Here is a 20,932-nt window from a genome sequence, read left to right as displayed (position 1 = left end):
TGTCTTAAAACCTGTTTTTGCTTTGCCATTATGGGATATTGTGTGTAGATTGATGAGGGGGGAAAAAAATTGATCAATTTTAGAACAAGGCTGTAACGTAACAAAATGTGGAAAAAGTCTAGGGGTCTGAATACTTTCCAAATGCCCTGTATTGGCCTACAGTTTATTGAATTAGGACAATACAAAGGGTGGAGTAGAAAGTGTAGCTAGGCATTTAAACCTCAGTCCCCCATGTAATAATATAGATTCTACGGACCCTACTGGGTGTTCCCAACCCCACTTTTACCTCGGCACATAGAATAGTTCTCTCTATTAGTCAATATTCAAATTTATAGGCTGACAGTGTTGCATTGGAACAAATGGAATGGGTGGAGTAGAAAGTGTTGCTATGTATTCCATTTACAATGATTCACATTGTGGCCAATGGAATTGGAGTTAAAGGCCAGCAACACTCCATTATTCAGAGCCCCATGATATATATATATATATATATATATATATATATATATATATATATATATATATATATATATATATATATATATATAATTTCTACAGACCCTGCTGAGTTTTCCCTACAATACGTTTACTGCAGCACCCAGAATAGTTTTTGCTCTATAAACCAATATTCCATATACAATGATTCACACAGTTAATATAAGGATATCAGTTAATTGAAATAAATTCATTAGGCCCTAATCTATGGATTACAAATGACTGGGCAGGGGCATAGCCATAGGCCCTCCCACCTGGGTGCCAGGCCCACCCACTGGGGAGCCAGGCCCAGCCAATCAGAATGAGTTTTTCCCCACAAAAGGGATTGATTACAGACAGAAATACTCATCAGTTGTCTGGGTGGCTGGTCTCTGACGATGCCGCACTTTTAGTAGCCGCACGTGAAGGATGTGGAGGTCCTGGGCTGGTGTGGTAATACGTAGTCTGCGCTGTAAAACGCTTTTTGTGTGTATGGAACATTTATGGGATCTTTATTTTAGCTCATGAAATATGGGACCACCACTATGTGACCACCACTTTTTTTCAGTACAGATTCTACAGACCCTACTGCAGGGCTCTCCAACTCTGTTCCTGGAGAGCTACAGTTCTGTAGGTTTTTACTCCAACCCAAATCTAGCACACCTGATTCTAATAATTACCTGGTTCATAAACTGAATCAGTTTTGTTACAACTGGGGTTGGAGTGAAAACCTACAGAAGGGTAGCTTTCCAGGAACAGGGTTGGAGAGTCCTACTGAATATTCCCAATCCCACTTTTACATAGTATTTAAACCTTCAAACTGATGCAATGTGTGCTCCCTGTCTGGTCTTGGTCAGTACCCATGCTGTAGCATTCTGGATGTTTTGCAATTGACCAATGGCTTTCTTGGGTAGACCAGACAGGAGAGCATTACAGTAGTCAAGCCTGCTTGTTATAAAAGCATGGAGGACTATCTCTGTATCAGCCTGAGAGAGAAACGACCACACCGTGGGGATGTTCCTCAGGTGGTAAAAAGCAATTTGTCTCATTCATAATGTGAGATTTGAAATTGAGTTCAGAAACTTAAATAACACCTAGATTTTTTACCTGACATTTTATCGTTATAAAGATAATTCAAATGAATTAAAATGTTCGGCCAGATTCTCTCTCTGTGCTTTGGCTGCAACAATAAGTACCTTGGTTATGTCTTGATTTAGCTGGAGGAAGCTGTGAGCCATCCAAGTATTTACATCACTAATACAGTCTAATAATTTATTAGTGGAACTAAAATACTCGACACAGAAATGTAGTTATGTATCGTCTGTGTAGCAGTGAAAATCAATGCTGTGCTTTCTGATAACGCTGCCAAGGGGAACATACTGAACAGTACCGGAACCAAAATCAAATCTTGTGTAACGCTACATGTGATATGTATTTTCTGAGTTATGTTCAACAAGAGTGACAAAAACTCTCCACTGGTTAAATAGGTCCTAAACTAATTTAGAACTGGAGTGGAGAGGCCAATCCACCTCTCCAGTCTGTCCAGAAGGACATCAAGGTCAACAGTGTCGAACGCAGCACTTAAATCCAAGAGTACAAGAACAGAGAGCTGTTTGGCATCTGTGTTTGGCTCGAAGATCATTTACCACTTTAACTAAGGCTGTCTCTGTGCTGTGGTGGGCATAAAAACCAGTTTGGAATAAAAATGAAAAAAAATACAGTTGGCACTTAAAACAATAATTTAGCTGTTTGAAAACCAAATTCTCCAGAATTTTGGTTAAGAATGGGAGGTTGGCTGAAAATTGCAAAGAGCTTAAGAATCTAGATTACTTTTCTTGAGAAGGTGTTTCACCATAGCAGTTCTTAGTGCAATGGGGAAAGTGCCTGTGAATAGGGAGTGATTAACAATAACCTGCACTTCTTCAGATATGCAATTAAAAACTGTTTTGAAGGTGGTCGGGATAGGATCGAGAAGGCAGGTAGAAGGCTTCAGTTGGGGTATCACTTTCGTGAGCATGTCTGTGTCAACCAAGGAAAAGAAATCCATAGTGCCGTAGCGTGGTTGGCTAAGGCACATATCAACACTTCATCAAATCAAATCAAATTTTATTTGTCACACACACATGGTTAGCAGATGTTAATGCGAGTGTAGCGAAATGCTTGTGCTTCTAGTTCCAACAATGCAGTAATAACAAGTAATCTAACTAACAATTCCAAAACTACTGTCTTGTACACAGTGTAAGGGGATAAAGAATATGTACATAAGGATATATGAATGAGTGATGGTACAGAGCAGCATAGGCAAGATACAGTAGATGGTATCGAGTACAATATGTACAAATGAGATGAGTATGTAAACAAAGTGGCATAGTATAAAGTGGCTAGTGATACATGTATTACATAAGGATACCGTCGATGATATAGAGTACAGTATATACGTATGCATATGAGATGAATAATGTAGGGTAAGTAACATTTATATAAGGTAGCATTGTTTAAAGTGGCTAGTGATATATTTACATAATTTCCCATCAATTCCCATTATTAAAGTGGCTGGAGTTGAGTCAGTGTCAGTGTGTTGGCAGCAGCCACTCAGTGTTAGTGGTGGCTGTTTAACAGTCTGATGGCCTTGAGATAGAAGCTGTTTTTCAGTCTCTCGGTCCCAGCTTTGATGCACCTGTACTGACCTCGCCTTCTGGATGATAGCGGGGTGAACAGGCAGTGGCTCGGGTGGTTGATGTCCTTGATGATCTTTATGGCCTTCCTGTGACATCGGGTGGTGTAGGTGTCCTGGAGGGCAGGTAGTTTGCCCCCGGTGATGCGTTGTGCGGACCTCACTACCCTCTGGAGAGCCTTACGGTTGACGGCGGTGCAGTTGCCATACCAGGCGGTGATACAGCCCGCCAGGATGCTCTCGATTGTGCATCTGTAGAAGTTTGTGAGTGCTTTTGGTGACAAGCTGAATTTCTTCAGCCTCCTGAGGTTGAAGAGGCGCTGCTGCGCCTTCTTCACAATGCTTTCTGTGTGAGTGGACCAATTCAGTTTGTCTGTGATGTGTATGCCGAGGAACTTAAAACTTGCTACCCTCTCCACTACTGTTCCATCGATGTGGATAGGGGGGGTGTTCCCTCTGCTGTTTCCTGAAGTCCACAATCATCTCCTTAGTTTTGTTGACGTTGAGTGTGAGGTTATTTTCCTCAGGTCTTGATTGACTGATACCCAGCCTAATGTTTTTTTTGAGATACTTCAAAGTAGCCACCTTTTGCCTTGACAGCTTTGCGCACTCTTGGCATTCTCTCAACCATCTTCACCTGCAACAGTCTTGAAGGAGTTCCCACATATGCTGAGCACTTGTTGGCTGCTTTTCCTTCACTCTGCGGTCAAACTCATCCCAAACCATCTCAATTGGGTTGAGGTCGGGTGATTGTGGAGGCCAAGTCATCTGATGCTGCACTCCATCACTCTCCTTCTTGGTCAAATACCCTTCACACAACCTGGAGGTGTGTTGGGACATTGTCCTGTTGAAAAACAAATTATAGTCCCACTAAGCCCAAACCAGATGGGATGGCGCATTGCTGCAGAATGCTGTGGTCGCCATTCGGATGAAGTGTGCCTTGAATTCAAAATAAATCAGTGTCACCAGCAAAGCACCCCCACACCTCCTCCTCCATGCTTCACAGTGGGAACTACAGATGCGGAGATCATCCGCTCACCTATTCTGCGTCTCACAAAGACACAGCGGTTGGAGAAAAACATCTCAAATTTGGACTCATCTGACCAAAGGACAGATTTCTACCGGTCTAATGTCCATTGCTCGTGTTTCTTGGCCCAAGCTAGTCTCTTCTTATAATAGTATTTTTTTTGCAGCAATTCAACCATGAAGGCCTGATTCACACAGTCTCCTCTAAACAGTTGATGTTGAGATGTGGCTATCTTCTGTGTACCATCTCTACCATGTCACAACACAACTGATTGGCTTAAATGCATTAACTTCTTATGGCTGGGGGCAGTATTGAGTAGCTTGGATGAATAAGGTGCCCAGAGTAAACTGCCTGCTCCTCAGTCCCAGTTGCTAATATGTGCATATTATTATATTTGGATAGAAAACACTGAAGTTTCTAAAACTGTTTGAATTATGTCTGTGAGTATAACATAACTCATATGGCAGGCAAAAACCTGAGAAAAAAATCCAACCAGGAAGTGGGAAATCTGAGGTTGGTCGATTTTCAACTTAGCCCCTATTGAAGATATTGGTCATCTTGCACTTCCATACCTACACTCTTTAGGCTTCAACCGTCTTTAGAAACTTGTTTGAGGCTTCTACTATGAACGGGGGCTGAATGAGAGGGGAATGAGTCAGGTCTGCCAGCAGTCACGCGCTGGTCACGCGCATTCACATGAGAAGTAGCTGCGTTCCTTTGCTTTTCTGAAGACAAAGGAATTCTCCGGTTGGAATATTATTGAAGTTTAATGAAAAACATCCTAAAGATTGATTCTATACATCGTTTGACATGTTTTTACGGACTGTAGCGGAACTTTTTGACTTTTCGTCTGCAACTAGTGACGCGCTTCGTGAGACAGGCCTTCTATGCCATCAAAAGGAACAAAACTCAACATCCCAATTAGGATCTGGCTAAAAAAAGACATAAATCAGTTATCAAACCCATTGCCCTCCATGGTTGTGAGGTCGGGGGTCCACTCACCAACCAATAATTCACAAAAATAGGCCAAACACCCAATTGGGACTTTCTGCAAAAATATACTTTGTGTACAACGCAAAACCCCAAACAATGCATGCAGAGCAGAATTAGGATTATACCGCTAGTTATCAAAATCAAGAAAATAGTTGTTCCATTTCTACAACCACTTAAAAGGAAGTCATGTCCACACGTTCCACCACAAAGCCCTCACCTAGAGAGATGAACCTAGAGAAGAGTCCCCTCAGCCAGCTGGTTCTGGGGCTCTATTCACAAACAGACCACCAGGACAGAAACACATTTAGGGGCCTCCCGAGTGGCGCAGCAGTCTAAGGCAATGCATCGGGATGTCCTTGTCCCATCGTGCTCCAGCGACACCTGTGGCGAGCCGGGTGCATGCACACTGACACGGTCACCAGGTGTAGTGTTTCCTCCGGCACATTGGTACGGCGTTTCCTCCGGCACATTGGTACGGCTGGCTTCTGGGTTAAGCAAGCAGTGTGTCAAGAAGCAGTACGGCTTTGTAGGGTTGTGTTTCGGAGGACGCATGGCTCGAGACCGTCACCTCTCCTGAGTCCGTACGGAAGTTGCAGCGAAGGGACAAGACTAACTACCAATTGAATATCATGAAATAAGGGAGAAAAAGGGCTACAAAAAAATATACATTTTGAAAAACACATTTTAATCCAAAAACAAAAATAAAACATTTCTACCCAGCCAAATGATGAGAAAGCAAAAAGATAACTGGAAAGAATCAACCAAAAAAACAGAGCAAATTGGAACGCTATCTGGCCCTTAATTAAGGGATTAGACCCTTTTCCCCCCAATTTTTGCCTAAAATGACATACCCAAATCTAACTGCCTGTAGCTTAGGCCCTGAAGCAAGGATATGCATATTCTTGGTACCATTTGAAAGGAAACACTTTGAAGTTAATGTAAATGTGAAAGGAATGTAGTAGAATATAACACAGTAGATCTGGTAAAAGATAAAAAGAAAAAACAACTTTTCTTTTCTATTTTTTGTGCCATCTTTGAAATGTAAGAGAAAGGCCATAATGTATTATTCCAGCCAATGTGCAATTTAGATTTTGGCCACTAGATGGCATAAGTGAATGTTGAAAGGTTTAGACTGATCCAATGAACCATTGTATTTCTGTTCAAATTTTGTATCAAGACTTCCCAAATGTGTCTGTTCATAATTGTTCACTCTCCTCAAACAATAGCATGGTATTATTTTACTGTAACAACTACTGTAAATTGAACAGTGGAGTTAGCTTAAATTATTCTTAATCTTTCTGTCAATATCAGATATGTCCATGTCCTGGGAAATGTTCTTGTTACTTACAACCTCATGCTAATCGCATTAGCCTACATTAGCTCAACAGTCCCGTGGAAGGGACACCGATCCCGAATAAATTAACAGATTACACAGCAGCAGAGCACCCGAAATTAAGAAAATTCTTGACTATGTCAACTCCGTGAGCATGGCCTTGCTATTGAGAGGCCGCGATAGGCAGACCTGGCACTCAAGAGAAGACCGGCTATGTGCCCACTGCCCACAAAATGAGGTGGAAACTGAGCTGCACTTCCTAACCGCCTGCCAAATGTATGACCACACTAGAGACATATTTCCCACAGACCCACAAAGAATTTGAAAACAAATCAAACATTGATAAACTCCCATATCCATATACCACAGTGTGCAATCACAGCAGCCAGATTTGTGGCCTGCTGCCATGAGAAAAGGGCAACCAGTGGAGCACAAACATTGTAAATACAACCTATTTTTATTTGTTTATTTTCCCTTTCATACTTCAACTACTTTCACATTGTTACAACACTTTACGTAGCCAATAATATATCATATGAAATGGCTATTCTTTTAAAACTTTTGCGAGTGTAATGTTTACTTATGTTTCTCTTGTTTATTTCCCTTTTGTTTATTGTCTATTCCATTTGCTTTGGCAATGTAAACATGTTTCCCATGCCAATAAAGCCATTTGAATTGAATTGAGAGAAATTGAGATCAAGTCAATTGAAAAACTATAACACTAGTTCAACAATTCAAGTAGGTTTATTTCAGTAGGAAGGATTGTAGGTCAATCAGGACCTAAAATGTATTAACACCAGCTTAGACACACACATTTTCTTTTCTAACCACAAGCACTGTCCAGGACATTTAACAGTTCATGTGGTTTAACAGTTAATGTGGTAGGTCAGAATTCCTGGCCTTACACACACATTCATACACCACATTTAGCTGAAACCATGTTTAAATAAATAAAAGCGAACCAAAGGGACAGAGTATAAAAAGGGCAGAGTGTTTATTGGTTGTCTGGATGAGGCTCGGGTCACATCACTCAGTTCAGAGGTCATAGTGCAAACCTGGGCCACATGACATGGGTGGGTCCTCACCAGGGTCAGGGTACAGGTGGTAGAGGGATGGCACATGGACACACCCCACAGTTCATGGGGCATGGACAGAGCTAAGTGACGTCTTCAACACATCATAAACATCACTCTCCAACTGAGCCATATGGAGTAGAGTAGGTAGATGTCGCCCTAGACAATGATCCAAGGTCAGTTACACATTTTCCCTATGGTTCAAATTAGGATTTGGAGGGAATATGCTTAACTATGGCTACAGGCAACTTCTCCATTCCTACAGCGCACACACGCAACACCACAGCACCCCCCTCCTGTGTAAACCAGTCACCTCAGCTGAACTGTAAAGGAAAATAAAAATGAGAGCTGCAGACAAATCCAAAAAGCAACTTCACTCAGACAGTACACACGGTTGTGCATTTGTACATTGACACAGAAACCTTGTAAATTTTGGTTATAATGTGGAAACCTCACAAACCTTTTTGACATTCAGAAAGTTCTCAGAAACAAAAGGCCCACCCTAACAGATTGTAAAAGCTCAAGGGCACTCCTAACCCTTTACCTATAATAGTTAGTTATGACACTGGTATACATGCAAACATCACTCACGCCCTGTTTGACACGACACTAACATGGGAAAATATCTTTCCTGCATTTCATCTCTCACCCTTTTCATCTTGCATTGAAGCCCTCTATGTCCAGAGGAGAACGAGAAGGTGAGTAGTGATGTGAGAGGAAACAAGAGATGGGAGTGGAAAAGAGGACAACAGAGGGGAAACAGACTGCTTTCGCCTCTGCTGGTCTTCTGTGGGCAGCTTCTGTCCGATTGCGTCGCTGTCCAGCTCCTGCACCCCACCATCTGTACTAGATTCATTCAACTCTCTGTTCATACTCACTCCACATAGAATATGCCATACCACTTCCCACAGAGCTCTACACACTGCTCAACAGTGAGGAAATAACAGCCTAGAGGCTCTGCCTATCTAATCTTAATAAGGTATAATTAAAAAAATATACAAATTAAAAGTTCTACACACTCATACTATTACTTTCCTCTCATCCCTTTGTACCACGAACACTACCCCTCTCATTCCTCTCTTTCTCTGGCTTCCTCATCCACTCGTTTGTGGAGCCCTGCTGGAGCGTAGCTGTTAATGGAGCTGATGCTGTAGATGTGTGTGTGTGGGGTCATGCTGGGATAACTACCAGGAGCTGAGGAGTTGACCCTCTGAAATGAGCCTCTGTAGGTCATTGAAATGGAGTATGTAGAAGTTGCCCATCTTGGATCAGATTACACCAAGCCATTAGGGGGTGAATAAAAGTCTGGCCCTATATATCAGTGGTTAGGGATAAGTTCTACCTACCTACTCCCATTAGCTCAGCCTCTAGAGGACCTAAGAGACAACAGCTGCCACACAAGGCCCATGGGAGATGGAGTCTCTTGCTGCTAGAGTACAGTGTCAGTTTGAGGTGTGAGGAATGTTATGCGAACTTGCTGGACCTCCGATTGTAAGTAGACAATAGACATGTGAACTAAAAGAGACATAAACATAGCTATAGGAACAGATGGGAGATGTAAATCATTGTTACAAGTCAGGACCTAACCTGACTATCAAGTTGAGACAGAGACAGGAGAGAATTAAGCAATACGGCCCGAGGGGGTGTGGTATATGGCCAATATACCACGGCAAAGGACTGTTCTTATGCAAGACGCAACGCGGAGTGCCTGGATACAGTCCTTAGCCGTGGTATATTGGCCATATATCACAAACTCCCAAGGTGCCGTATTGCTATTATAAACTGGTTACCAACGTAACTAGAGCAATACAAATACATGTTTTGTCATACCCATGGTACAGTATACGGTCTGATATACCGCGGCTTTAGCCAAATAAACATTCATCGCTCGAACCACCCAGTTTATAATGTAGGATAAATCACTATTAAAGCTTTAAGTCCTTTCTGAGATGACTAGTATCAGAATATATGTTACTACACCATCCTTCTTCCTTTCCCCAAAAACATATTCATTTAATTTGTTCTAATTGTAACACTTGCTCCCAAATCTGAAATAAAATGTGTTTGGTACATTGGCACACCCCTGTGAAGATGCCAGGAGTATGGACCAGGGGAAAGGTCTAGAGGCTGCCAGGGAACTCTGCCTTAGAGTGTAGTAGGTCTGTACCGTACTCCTATGTGAGAAACTCATAGGTGAGAAAACATTAAAAAACTACAACAATAAAATAAAAAACAAGTAAATAAAAAAAAAGGTATACAATTGTCAGAAAAAGTGAAGAAACCAAAAATAAAATGTAACAGAAATGTAACAGACAATTAAAACAAGCTAGACATTTGCATGTCATCTACAGAGTAATACTGCCAATACATCCAGCACACCAAGGAAACTAAAACACTAAACAAAATCGTTAAAATTAATTCTGAATGGCTCCAGATAGCTTCATGTGTGTGTCTGCAGCAGTGTGTGCGTGTGTGTAGCAGTCTGTGTGTATAAAACACACACTCAAGAGTTGTGAAGCAGGTTAGCTCAGGACCTGAATCTCCCACTCATGTTAAAGCAACAACAAAACAAGAAGTTGAGAAAATCATTTGTCTGGTGTTGAAGAGATACTTGGGGATTTTGGCAATGAGGGCCTTTTAACCACTTCCCATTTATATGTCTCTGTCTATCTGTTAGCATGCTAGTAGATATCAATAGACTTCCAGCCATTGCGCTAACACTAGTTAGCATCGTCTCGCAAAACTACCTCCAACTTCTTTCATACTGGACACAGAGACATACAAATGGTTTCCATGAGTTCATCGGACTCTGGGGAAGTGGATAAAATGGCCTCATTGCCAAAATCCCCAAGTATCCCTTCAACACTCCCCCATCTTTCACTCTGCTCTATCGTTCACCTTTTCACAGTTTCAAGTCTTTAGTGTTAATGTGTGTGTGTGTTCTGGGGAATCTAGAGCCTTAACAAGTGGACAGAGCACAGACGGCTGTCCAGAGAGTAACCCAAAAGCCTATTTCTAAAAGAGATATAACTGGGTCCATAACAGTGGAATAGAGGAAAGCTTAGACACTGGGTTTATGGTATCGGTGATGTGACCTAGCATACGCGCTCACATACATAGACCCGAGAAGGGGAGGCTCTGGAATATAAAACAGTTGGAGACATTCAGGACGTGTGTGTGGGAGTAGATTCTGCTGGAATAGATTGAGAATCAGAGCCCTTCATGTTCACAATGCTGCAATCACACGCTCACTCCCCCTTGTCCGAGTGTGTGTGCTTGTGTGTACATTTGTGCATTTGTGAATGAGCGAAAAGTGTCAGTTTTGTGAGCCCAACTCATGTCAAGTGTGTAAAGACACCATTGGGGTCTTGTGTGTGTGTGAGTCAAAGTGTGATAAAGAAAAGTGTTTAAAATCCCATTCCATTGGCTTAGTCCAGTGTTGTTTGTGAGTGTGTTGTTGTGTAAGTCCTGCCCTACAAAGTGCAGACTGTCTTCCACCAGACCACGCTGTGTCAAGAAGACGGGGAGTGATGAAGGATAAATAATGTCCATCCATCCCAAGAAAGAGGAGAGGAGACATCCCATAGTTCCACGAGGTTGATAGTCCACTGGAAAAGAGACAGAGACAACAAGAAAGGAGAAGTGGTGTAGTTCCCCATTCAGTAATCTACGCAGCCAAATTAACCACTGCTTCAACACACTCATACACACACACGGCTCCTTAAGTTAAGGCAGTGGTGGCAGTGGGGGGGTTGCCGTGGGGCTGGGGTCAGGGTGTATAGGTCAGGGGTCATGGCAGTGAAAGCTCCTGCTGCTAAGTCACTAACCCTCCTTCTCATCTCCTCCCCTATTCCTTTCTTTTCTCTCTCTCTATCGTTCTGTCCTCTACAGCAGCAATCATTCAAAGGACATCAAATTGGCTGGGACCTGGAGAGAGAGAGAGAGAAAAGTGTGAGGGCTGGTTGGTGTGGGTATATGTGTGGGTGAGTGTGTGTATGTGTGTCTGTTACCTGTTGTCTGTTGCTCTGGCAGGCAGCACTGAGGTGTTTGAACCACAGCAGGGCGTTCATTTTGTTCCCTGCCTGGTACTTATAGGTGTTACCTAGGAAACACAGAAATACACGGTCACAAGATGTCACTGTAGCAGAGAACTGGGATTCAGTCTCACATCTCCATCTGTGTACAGCAGGAGCCATGAAGCTGCCGCAATACAGAACATATGAGAACAGGGACTTAGACTGTGTGTGTGTGTGTGTGTGTGTGATAATATATATATATATATATATATGTGTGTGTGTGTGTGTGTGTGTGTGTGTGTGTGTGTGTGTGTGTAGGGAGAAAAATACAGACGGTCAGATATGACAGGCATGCAGTACACATAGCAGACAGGGATACTGCTGGATCAGACAGACAGGAACCTGTGTGTGTTTGTCGGTACACACGTGTTTATTCATGTGATCACATCTGCATACAATATGGGTGTATAGTGCATGTGAGAGAGAGTATGTATGGGGTGTGTTGAGGATTTACACCAAGGACATCCAGATCATCTGAGGAATGGAGATAAGTAGTTTGGCTGAACATTCATGTCTGTATGTGATTGGCTGAATAACTGTCAAACAGTCACAGTCTCACCATGTTCAGAGTCTGTGAGCAGGAAGATGTCGGGATGTTCAGGGTCGTCTGCCATGATGGCCATTAACCCCACGACACACACGCTCTTACTGCTAGATGACTTGAACTGATGAGAAGAGGAGAGAGGGAAGAGAAGAGGAGAGAGGGAGGAGAAGAGGAGAGAGGGAGGAGAAGAGGAGAGAGGGAGGAGAAGAGGGAGAAGACGAGAGAGGGAAAAGAAGAGAAGGAAAAGAAGAGAAGGAGAGAAGAAGAGAAGGGAGGGGGAGAAGAGAAGAGAGGGAGGAGAAGAGAAGGGAGAGGGAGAAGAAGAATATAAGGGAGGGGAAGAGAAGGGAGAGGGAGGAGAGAAGAGGAAGAAGAAGAGAAGAGAAGGGGGAAGAAGGGAGGGGAGGAGAAGAGAAGGGAGGGGAGGAGAAGAGAAGGGAGGGGAGGAGAAGGTAGGGGAGGAGAAGGGAGGGGAGGAGAAGGGAGGGGAGGAGAAGGGAGGGGAGAGGGAGAAGAGGAGAGAAGGGATGGGAGGGGAGAAGAGAAGGGAGAGGGAGAATGAGAGAAGGGAGAGGGAGGAGGAGAGAAGAGAAGAAGAGAAGAGAGAAGAAGAGGAGAAGAAGGGAGAAGAAGAGAAGAGGGGAGGAGAAGAGAAGGGAGAGGGAGAGAAGAGAGAGGGAGAAGAAGAGAAAGAGAAGGGAGAGGGAGGAGAGACGAGAGGGAGAAGAAGAGAAACGAGAGGGAGAAGAAGAGAAACGAGAGGGAGAAGAGAAGGGAGAGGGAGGAGAAGGGAGAGGGAAAAGAAAAGAGGAGATAAGAAAAGGGAGAGGGAGGAGAAGAGAAGAGAGGGAGAATAAGAAAAGAGAGAAGAAGAGGAGAAGAGAGGGGAGGAGAAGAGAAGGGAGAGGGAGAGAAGAGAGAGGGAGAAGAAGAGAGGAGAAGATAAGAAAAGGGAGAAGGAGAAGAAGAGAAGAGAGGGAGAATAAGAAAAGAAGGAGAAGGGAGAGGGAGAAGAGATGAGAGGGAGGAGAAGAGAGGGAGAAGAAGAGAAGGAGAAGGGAGGGAGAAGAAGAGAAGGAGAAGGGAGGGAAAAGAAGAGAAGAAGATAGGGAGAAGAGAAGAGAGAAGAAGGGAAGAGAGAGGGAGAAGAAAAGAGAGGGAAGAAAAGGAGAGAAGAGAGCATTCTGATATTATTGCTGATTCTTATAGTCCTATACAAGTGTTCTTTCTGAAACCTAAGACACTACAGAAAAAAATAAAATTTGTGAGAGTTTGAAAACAGTTGTCTGCAGACTGCACTCAGTTTGTAGATGGCACTGTATGTGTGTGTTTCCCTGCCACGAGGTTCCCATTACCCTGCGAGTGACACAGAGGACTAGGATTATATCCTTGGTCTCATTATCCAATGAGTGCTACCAGATGCTGCTCCACTCTTAAAATCCCTCCATCCCCTCCCACTGCGCTAGCCCCAAGACCCATGACATCCCTCCATCCCCTCCCACTGCGCTAGCCCCTAGACAACATCCCTCCATCCCCTCCCACTGTGCTAGCCCTTAGCCCCATGACAACATCCCCACCCACTGCGCTAGCCCCAAGACCCATAACAACATCCCCTCCCACTGCGCTAACCCCTAGACCCATGACAACATCCCCTCCCACTGCTCTAGCCCCTAGACCCATGACAACATCCCCTCCCACTGCTCTAGCCCCTAGACCCATGACAACATCCCCTCCCACTGCGCTAACCCCTAGACCCATGACAACATCCCCTCCCACTGCTCTAGCCCCTAGACCCATGACAACATGCCCTCCCACTGCGCTAGCCCCTAGACAACATCCCTCCATCCCCTCCCACTGCTCTAGCCCCTAGACCCATGACAACATCCCCTCCCACTGCGCTAGCCCCTAGACAACATCCCTCCATCCCCTCCCACTGCTCTAGCCCTTAGCCCCATGACAACATCCCCACCCACTGCGCTAGCCCCAAGACCCATAACAACATCCCCTCCCACTTCGCTAACCCCTAGACCCATGACAACATCCCCTCCCACTTCTCTAGCCCCTAGACCCATGACAACATCCCCTCCCACTGCTCTAGCCCCTAGACCCATGACAACATCCCCTCCCACTGCGCTAACCCCTAGACCCATGACAACATCCCCTACCACTGCACTAGCCCCTAGACCCATGACAACATGCCCTCCCACTGCTCTAGCCCCTAGACCCATGACAACATCCCCTCCCAATGCTCTAGCCCCTAGACCCATGACAACATCCCCACCCACTGCGCTAGCCCCTAGACCCATGACAACATCCCCTCCCACTGCGCTAGCCCCTAGACCCATGACAACATCCCCTCCCACTGCGCTAGCCCCTAGACCCATGACAACATCCCCTCCCACTGCTCTAGCCCCTAGACCCATGACAACATGCCCTCCCACTGCTCTAGCCCCTAGACCCATGACAACATCCCCTCCCACTGCTCTAGCCCCTAGACCCATGACAACATCCACACCCACTGCTCTAGCCCCTAGACAACATCCCATCCCACTGCGCTAGCCCCTAGACCCATGACAACATCCCCTCCAACTTCTCTAGCCCCTAGACCCATGACAACATCCCCTCCCACTGCGCTAACCCCTAGACCCATGACAACATCCCCTACCACTGCGCTAGCCCCTAGACCCATGACAACATGCCCTCCCACTGCTCTAGCCCCTAGACCCATGACAACATCCCCTCCCAATGCTCTAGCCCCTAGACCCATGACAACATCCCCTCCCACTGCGCTAGCCCCTAGACCCATGACAACATCCCCTCCCACTGCGCTAGCCCCTAGACCCATGACAACATCCCCTCCCACTGCTCTAGCCCCTAGACCCATGACAACATGCCCTCCCACTGCTCTAGCCCCTAGACCCATGACAACATCCCCTCCCACTGCTCTAGCCCCTAGACCCATGACAACATCCCCACCCACTGCTCTAGCCCCTAGACAACATCCCATCCCACTGCGCTAGCCCCTAGACCCATGACAACATCCCCTCCCACTACTCTAGCCCCTTGACCCATAACAACATCCCCTCCCACTGCTCTAGCCCCTAGACCCATGACAACATCCCCTCCCACTGCGCTAGCCCCATGACAACATCCCCTCCCACTGCGCTAGCCCCTAGACCCATGACAACATCCCCTCCCACTGCTCTAGCCCCTAGACCCATGACAACATCCCCTCCCACTGCGCTAGCCCCTAGACCCATGACAACATCCCCTCCCACTGCGCTAGCCCCTAGACCCATGACAACATCCCCTCCCACTGCGCTAGCCCCTAGACCCATGACAACATCCCCTCCCACTGCGCTAGCCCCTAGACCCATGACAACATCCCCACCCACTGCACTAGCCCCTAGACCCATGACAACATCCCCTCCCACTGCTCTAGCCCCTAGACCCATGACAACATCCCCTCCCACTGTGCTAGCCCCTAGACCCATGACAACATGCCCACCCACTGCACTAGCCCCTAGACCCATGACAACATCCCCTCCCACTGCGCTAGCCCCATGACAACATGCCCACCCACTGCTCTAGCCCCTAGACCCATGACAACATCCCCTCCCACTGCGCTAGCCCCATGACAACATCCCCTCCCACTGCGCTAGCCCCTAGACCCATGACAACATCCCCTCCCACTGCTCTAGCCCCTAGACCCATGACAACATCCCCTCCCACTGCGCTAGCCCCTAGACCCATGACAACATCCCCTCCCACTGCGCTAGCCCCTAGACCCATGACAACATCCCCTCCCACTGCGCTAGCCCCTAGACCCATGACAACATCCCCTCCCACTGCGCTAGCCCCTAGACCCATGACAACATCCCCACCCACTGCACTAGCCCCTAGACCCATGACAACATCCCCTCCCACTGCACTAGCCCCTAGACCCATGACAACATCCCCTCCCACTGCGCTAGCCCCATGACAACATCCCCTCCCACTGCGCTAGCCCCATGACAACATCCCCTCCCACTGCGCTAGCCCCATGACAACATCCCCTCCCACTGCACTAGCCCCTAGACCCATGACAACATCCCCTCCCACTGCTCTAGCCCCATGACAACATCCCCTCCCACTGCTCTAGCCCCTAGACCCATGACAACATCCCCTCCCACTGCGCTAGCCCCATGACAACATCCCCTCCCACTGCGCTAGCCCCATGACAACATCCCCTCCCACTGCGCTAGCCCCTAGACCCATGACAACATCCCCTCCCACTGCGCTAGCCCCATGACAACATCCCCTCCCACTGCACTAGCCCCTAGACCCATGACAACATCCCCTCCCACTGCACTAGCCCCTAGACCCATGACAACATCCCCACCCACTGCACTAGCCCCTAGACCCATGACAACATCCCCTCCCACTGCACTAGCCCCTAGACCCATGACAACATCCCCTCCCACTGCGCTAGCCCCTAGACCCATGACAACATCCCCTCCCACTGCGCTAGCCCCATGACAACATCCCCTCCCACTGCGCTAGCCCCTAGACCCATGACAACATCCCCTCCCACTACTCTAGCCCCTTGACCCATAACAACATCCCTCCATCAGGCGCTCCACTAGTTTTTCCTTCCTCTCGCTCTCTCCTTCCTCTGAGCTCCTGTGTAGTTTCAAATCTGCTATGCGAGTACTGTTCCCCTGTCAAACTGATACTGTCCACACACACCTTCTCACTCCCTCCCGCTTTCCCTTTGCTGGCTGGATTTATCACACTGGAACAATGAGGCAGCAACAGCCAGGTCTGGAGACCCAGAGAGTGTGGAAGGGGATGGTATGAGGGAGGGAGACTGGATGATGGAGGGAGGGAGGTGTAGAGTGGGATGGCTGAGAGAGACTTACATGCTTTCTCTCTGTGGCCTTTAGGGACTTGGCAGGGTAGAAGTAGAGCTGAGTTCCACACAGAGCCACCCAGAACTTGGTCCACGACGCTACCTATACACACAGTCAGAGGTCAGGGTTTATAGGTCATACGCAATAGTCACTTACACAAGTCTATCAATACAATACAACTTTAAAGATACTCCTAATACATACAAGTAGTTTCAGGGCAACATACAGTACACATAAATCAATAGGATATGCTTATAACAGTAGTCCATTATTGAAGACCGAGTTTAGGCTACTACATAGACCAGTACAGACGCAAATATAAATAGATGTTATAGTGGAAATCTGTGAGTTATGTTGACTACAGATATAATTCTGTTGCCGCTTGTTTGCTTCAGCAGAGAGACAGGGACAAAGAAGTAAATATGGAGCGAGTGAGATGTAGAGCAACACAAAGACGACGGGACGGAGAGAGAGAGTATGAGGTTTTTCCAGGCCTGGTTGGTTGGAGAATAAAAGATCTGCTCTAAACGAGACCTGCTGAGAGGAAACACAGGCTCACAGAGTAATAAAAGACTAATGGAGTGTGGCTCTGACTGTGCGTGTGTTGCGTGCATATGCAAAAGAAAGACAGAAAGAGGGAATCATACAGAGGCCGAGAAGTTGTTATATCAAAGAAAACAGGTCTTATGTCACCTACTGTAAACCTTATGCTACCCTTACGTAGCCTTATGTCAGCTCTGCCAGCCTCAGGCATATAACCATGTCCAGATGAGTTTCCATCCCAGAGCGACAGCAGAGAGAAGCTCATTAAATACAAATAACAGTCAGGATGACAGCAATAGATGAGACAGCTGAGATACAGCAGGGAGAGAGGGAAGCGAAAGAGAGCAGGAGGAATGCAGCGAAAGAGCACGGAGAACAGGGGTACCACAGTGAAAGGGCAGAGAAACAGAAGAGAGGGAGAAAGAGAAAAGGGAGCTGGTGGTTTGAATGTATGTATTAGTCTCTGAGGTGTACTGTTTTGCTTAGTCTTGAGAGTGTTTCTACAGCACTGCTGGGCTCTCACCATCAACAGACATCTACAGGGACAACCCTGACAAAACAGATGGCTGGCTGTGTGTGTGTGTGTGCATGTATATGTCCTTCTCTGTCTGTACAGTACACGTGTTGGTGTTCCTTCTGTAAATACAATATGTTCTGTGTGTGTGGTAGTGTATGTTCTCACCGTGGGTTTCTTGCCCTCCTTGAGGACAGTCTTGCGTCGTAGGACTCCCTGTACGGTGACGGCTCCAGGGTACAGGTGCACCGCTAACTCCTCAGACTCTGCCGAGCTACAGCAGAACACAGCAGGGTTACAACACACACACAGAAACACAAACAGGCGCACACTCCGTGACAAGGACATAAACAGACATGCACTCACAGAAATACGAAAAGCACTTTGTCTGAAGTATGGCCAGTCGGAATCTGTAGGGAAGTTTCCTCATTAATCAATATCTGAACTGACCTATCTGCAAATTCAATCAACTGTGTAGCAGCAGTATTTGGTTTGCTTTGAATCAATTCCACAGATGCATTTTCCTTTCAATATATTCCTGGAAGGTTCCAGTGCAGAGTCTGTCTGGCTGTGATCACAGAGAGTAAGAAGAGGGCAGCCAGTGGGAGCAAGAAGGAAACCAGTGAAGCATTAGAGAGAAGAGAACACAATCCATCATAACTGTATGGAGCTAGAATAGAAGTGTATAGCAGGTCATCCCTGACTGACAGAGCAGAGCTCCCAGCAGTATGACACTGGGAACTTACTAGAACATTCTGAATCTGTCACCTCTAACAAAACCTGCAGGGTCCACATAATGATTCATTGACGATCCCATATCAATGTTTGAACAGTAAACAAGTCATTAAAATGTATGTGAGATATGCCATACAGGGAGAGCAAGAGTGTTGCTAAAATGGTCTGGTTTAACGGAGAATCACCCAGAGGCCCACCACCTGATTATACCACACACACACACACACACACGTTATGATCTTCTATCCTCGTGGGAACCTAAAATTAATTCCCAATCAAAATCCTATTTTCCCTAACCCCTAAGCCTAAAATAGTGTTTGTCCTCATGGGGACGTGATAAATGTCCCCACAAGGGAGAATTTCCCTTGTTTTACTATACTTGTTGGGACTTAGAAGATAGAAGAACCAATTCCCCCCCCCCCCCCCCCAACACACACACACACACTGGCCCTAGGCAGAGATAGGAGCTGTGGGATATGGGGGCAGCAGATGGCAGGGTGGAGAGATGGTTGAGAGGGTGTATAGGAGGAGTAGGGGCGCAATGTGTGTGTGTACCTGCTGGGCCTCAGGCCTCCTCTGTAGGGGATTCTGGCCACGCGGGTCACAGGCCCCAGAGAGTGATAGAACCGAGTCCTGTTCAGGGTGGGACAGGCACAGGGTGGAGGCACGGAACACTGTTAAGGTTGGGTTCTCTCAGCTTGGCTCATTGTAAAGGTTCAGATTAATGTTAAGGTTGTAAAGGTTAAGGTTGTTGTCGTTTTGGCAAAGCGTCAGGGTTGGGTTCAGGACGGTTGTGCTGGTACAGATCAACGGACGGTGGGACATAAGGGCTTCTGTGACCTGTTACTGTGTTTGAACCTCAATACGTCAAGACTGTGTTCGCCCACTGAGCTGAAGCATAGGCATTACCAAAAAACTTCTGTCACACTAGCATGGAGCCGGTGAGAGAGACTAGGAGAGAGCGGCTCAGAAGGCAGCAAGTGCTGCTTGCCTGTAGGCTAAGCTTTGGTCAAAGACCTTCACACATCGTGTGTGTGTGTGTCTGTACAGATTGTTACCTCTCAAAGGCTGGCCAGGACATCTCCTCGCTGAGCTCTGAACCTTCACTGCTCCCTGCAGACAGACAGAGACGTGTTACTGTCAAAGTCAACAGACAGGAATGATGTTAAAGGTAATTATGATGCAACTATGGTGGTGATATGATAGGAGTTACAATTATCATCCTGAATATTAAGGCTATACGCACTACATGTTACACACGCAACCATGCAAATTGTCTGGGTTATTATTTATTTGGACATCACACATTATAGTCTTACTCTTATCCAGACATCATACACACTCACTAAAATCACATCCAATATCATACACAACCTACTCAGATTTACCACACACATAATATCTTGACTCAATTTTCTAACATCTGTGGCATTGGCTCACAGGCAAACAGGCAAGGGAATAAAACGAATAAAGCTAGAACCTGTTTCTTGAATTGTAAATATCAAACATTTGAAATCTCTAATTTTGACTGTCATAATACCTCATGGCAGTAACTTTACAAGTGCTAATTATGGCCGATTTAGACTGAGAATAGTATCTAGTTATGGTAAGGAGGGAATAAGCATAGCCAGTTATAATTGTACCAGTTTAGCAGATTATAAATAAGATTGTCAGTCTTTACATGGCTAAAAGAAAAGGAATATAACATATTGTTTACAGGAAACTCACTCTACATCCTTAGATGAAATTGTTTGGAAAAAGGAATGGGGTTGGTGAAATAATTTTCTGTCATGTACAAAGGAACTCAAAAGGTGTGATGATATTAATTAACAAAAATGTTATACCAATTTATTGAATTTACAGGCAACAAATGATCATGATGGGAGACTATAACAGTGTTAAGTAATGGACCGTGAAGGAAGTCACCACCGTGCTCGTTAAAAGCTTCTTCAGGACAGGAGTCCCATCAACGGGACAGAAGTCCCATCAACGGGACAGGAGTCCCATCAACGGGACAGGAGTCCCATCAACGGGACAGGAGTCCCATCAACGGG

At 46.0% G+C, this 20,932-nt stretch overlaps 1 protein-coding gene across 3 annotated transcripts in view; it reads right to left on the bottom strand.

Moving 5' to 3' along the window:
• Positions 1-7,229: 7,229 nt before the first annotated feature.
• ralgps2 (Ral GEF with PH domain and SH3 binding motif 2) overlaps positions 7,230-20,932 on the bottom strand; it is a 134,526-nt gene continuing 120,823 nt past the window's right edge. For 2 of the 3 annotated variants that reach the window (XM_021604204.2, XM_021604203.2), the window contains exons 13-19: positions 19,937-19,991; positions 19,434-19,511; positions 18,312-18,417; positions 17,096-17,188; positions 12,210-12,315; positions 11,585-11,676; positions 7,230-11,501 (exon numbers count right to left, since the gene is read on the bottom strand). In XM_021604204.2, coding sequence (XP_021459879.1) covers positions 11,472-11,501; positions 11,585-11,676; positions 12,210-12,315; positions 17,096-17,188; positions 18,312-18,417; positions 19,434-19,511; positions 19,937-19,991 — 560 coding nt within the window. In that variant the 3' untranslated portion in view covers positions 7,230-11,471. The remainder of the gene's footprint in view (positions 11,502-11,584; positions 11,677-12,209; positions 12,316-17,095; positions 17,189-18,311; positions 18,418-19,433; positions 19,512-19,936; positions 19,992-20,932) is intronic. The other variant, XM_021604205.2, reaches the window with a different exon arrangement.

This window comes from Oncorhynchus mykiss, chromosome 5 (assembly GCF_013265735.2).
Source record: "Oncorhynchus mykiss isolate Arlee chromosome 5, USDA_OmykA_1.1, whole genome shotgun sequence".
Classification (NCBI taxonomy): Eukaryota; Metazoa; Chordata; class Actinopteri; order Salmoniformes; family Salmonidae; genus Oncorhynchus; species Oncorhynchus mykiss.
Note: the sequence above shows the minus strand (reverse complement) of the source record. Positions and strands in the feature narration are given on the sequence as shown.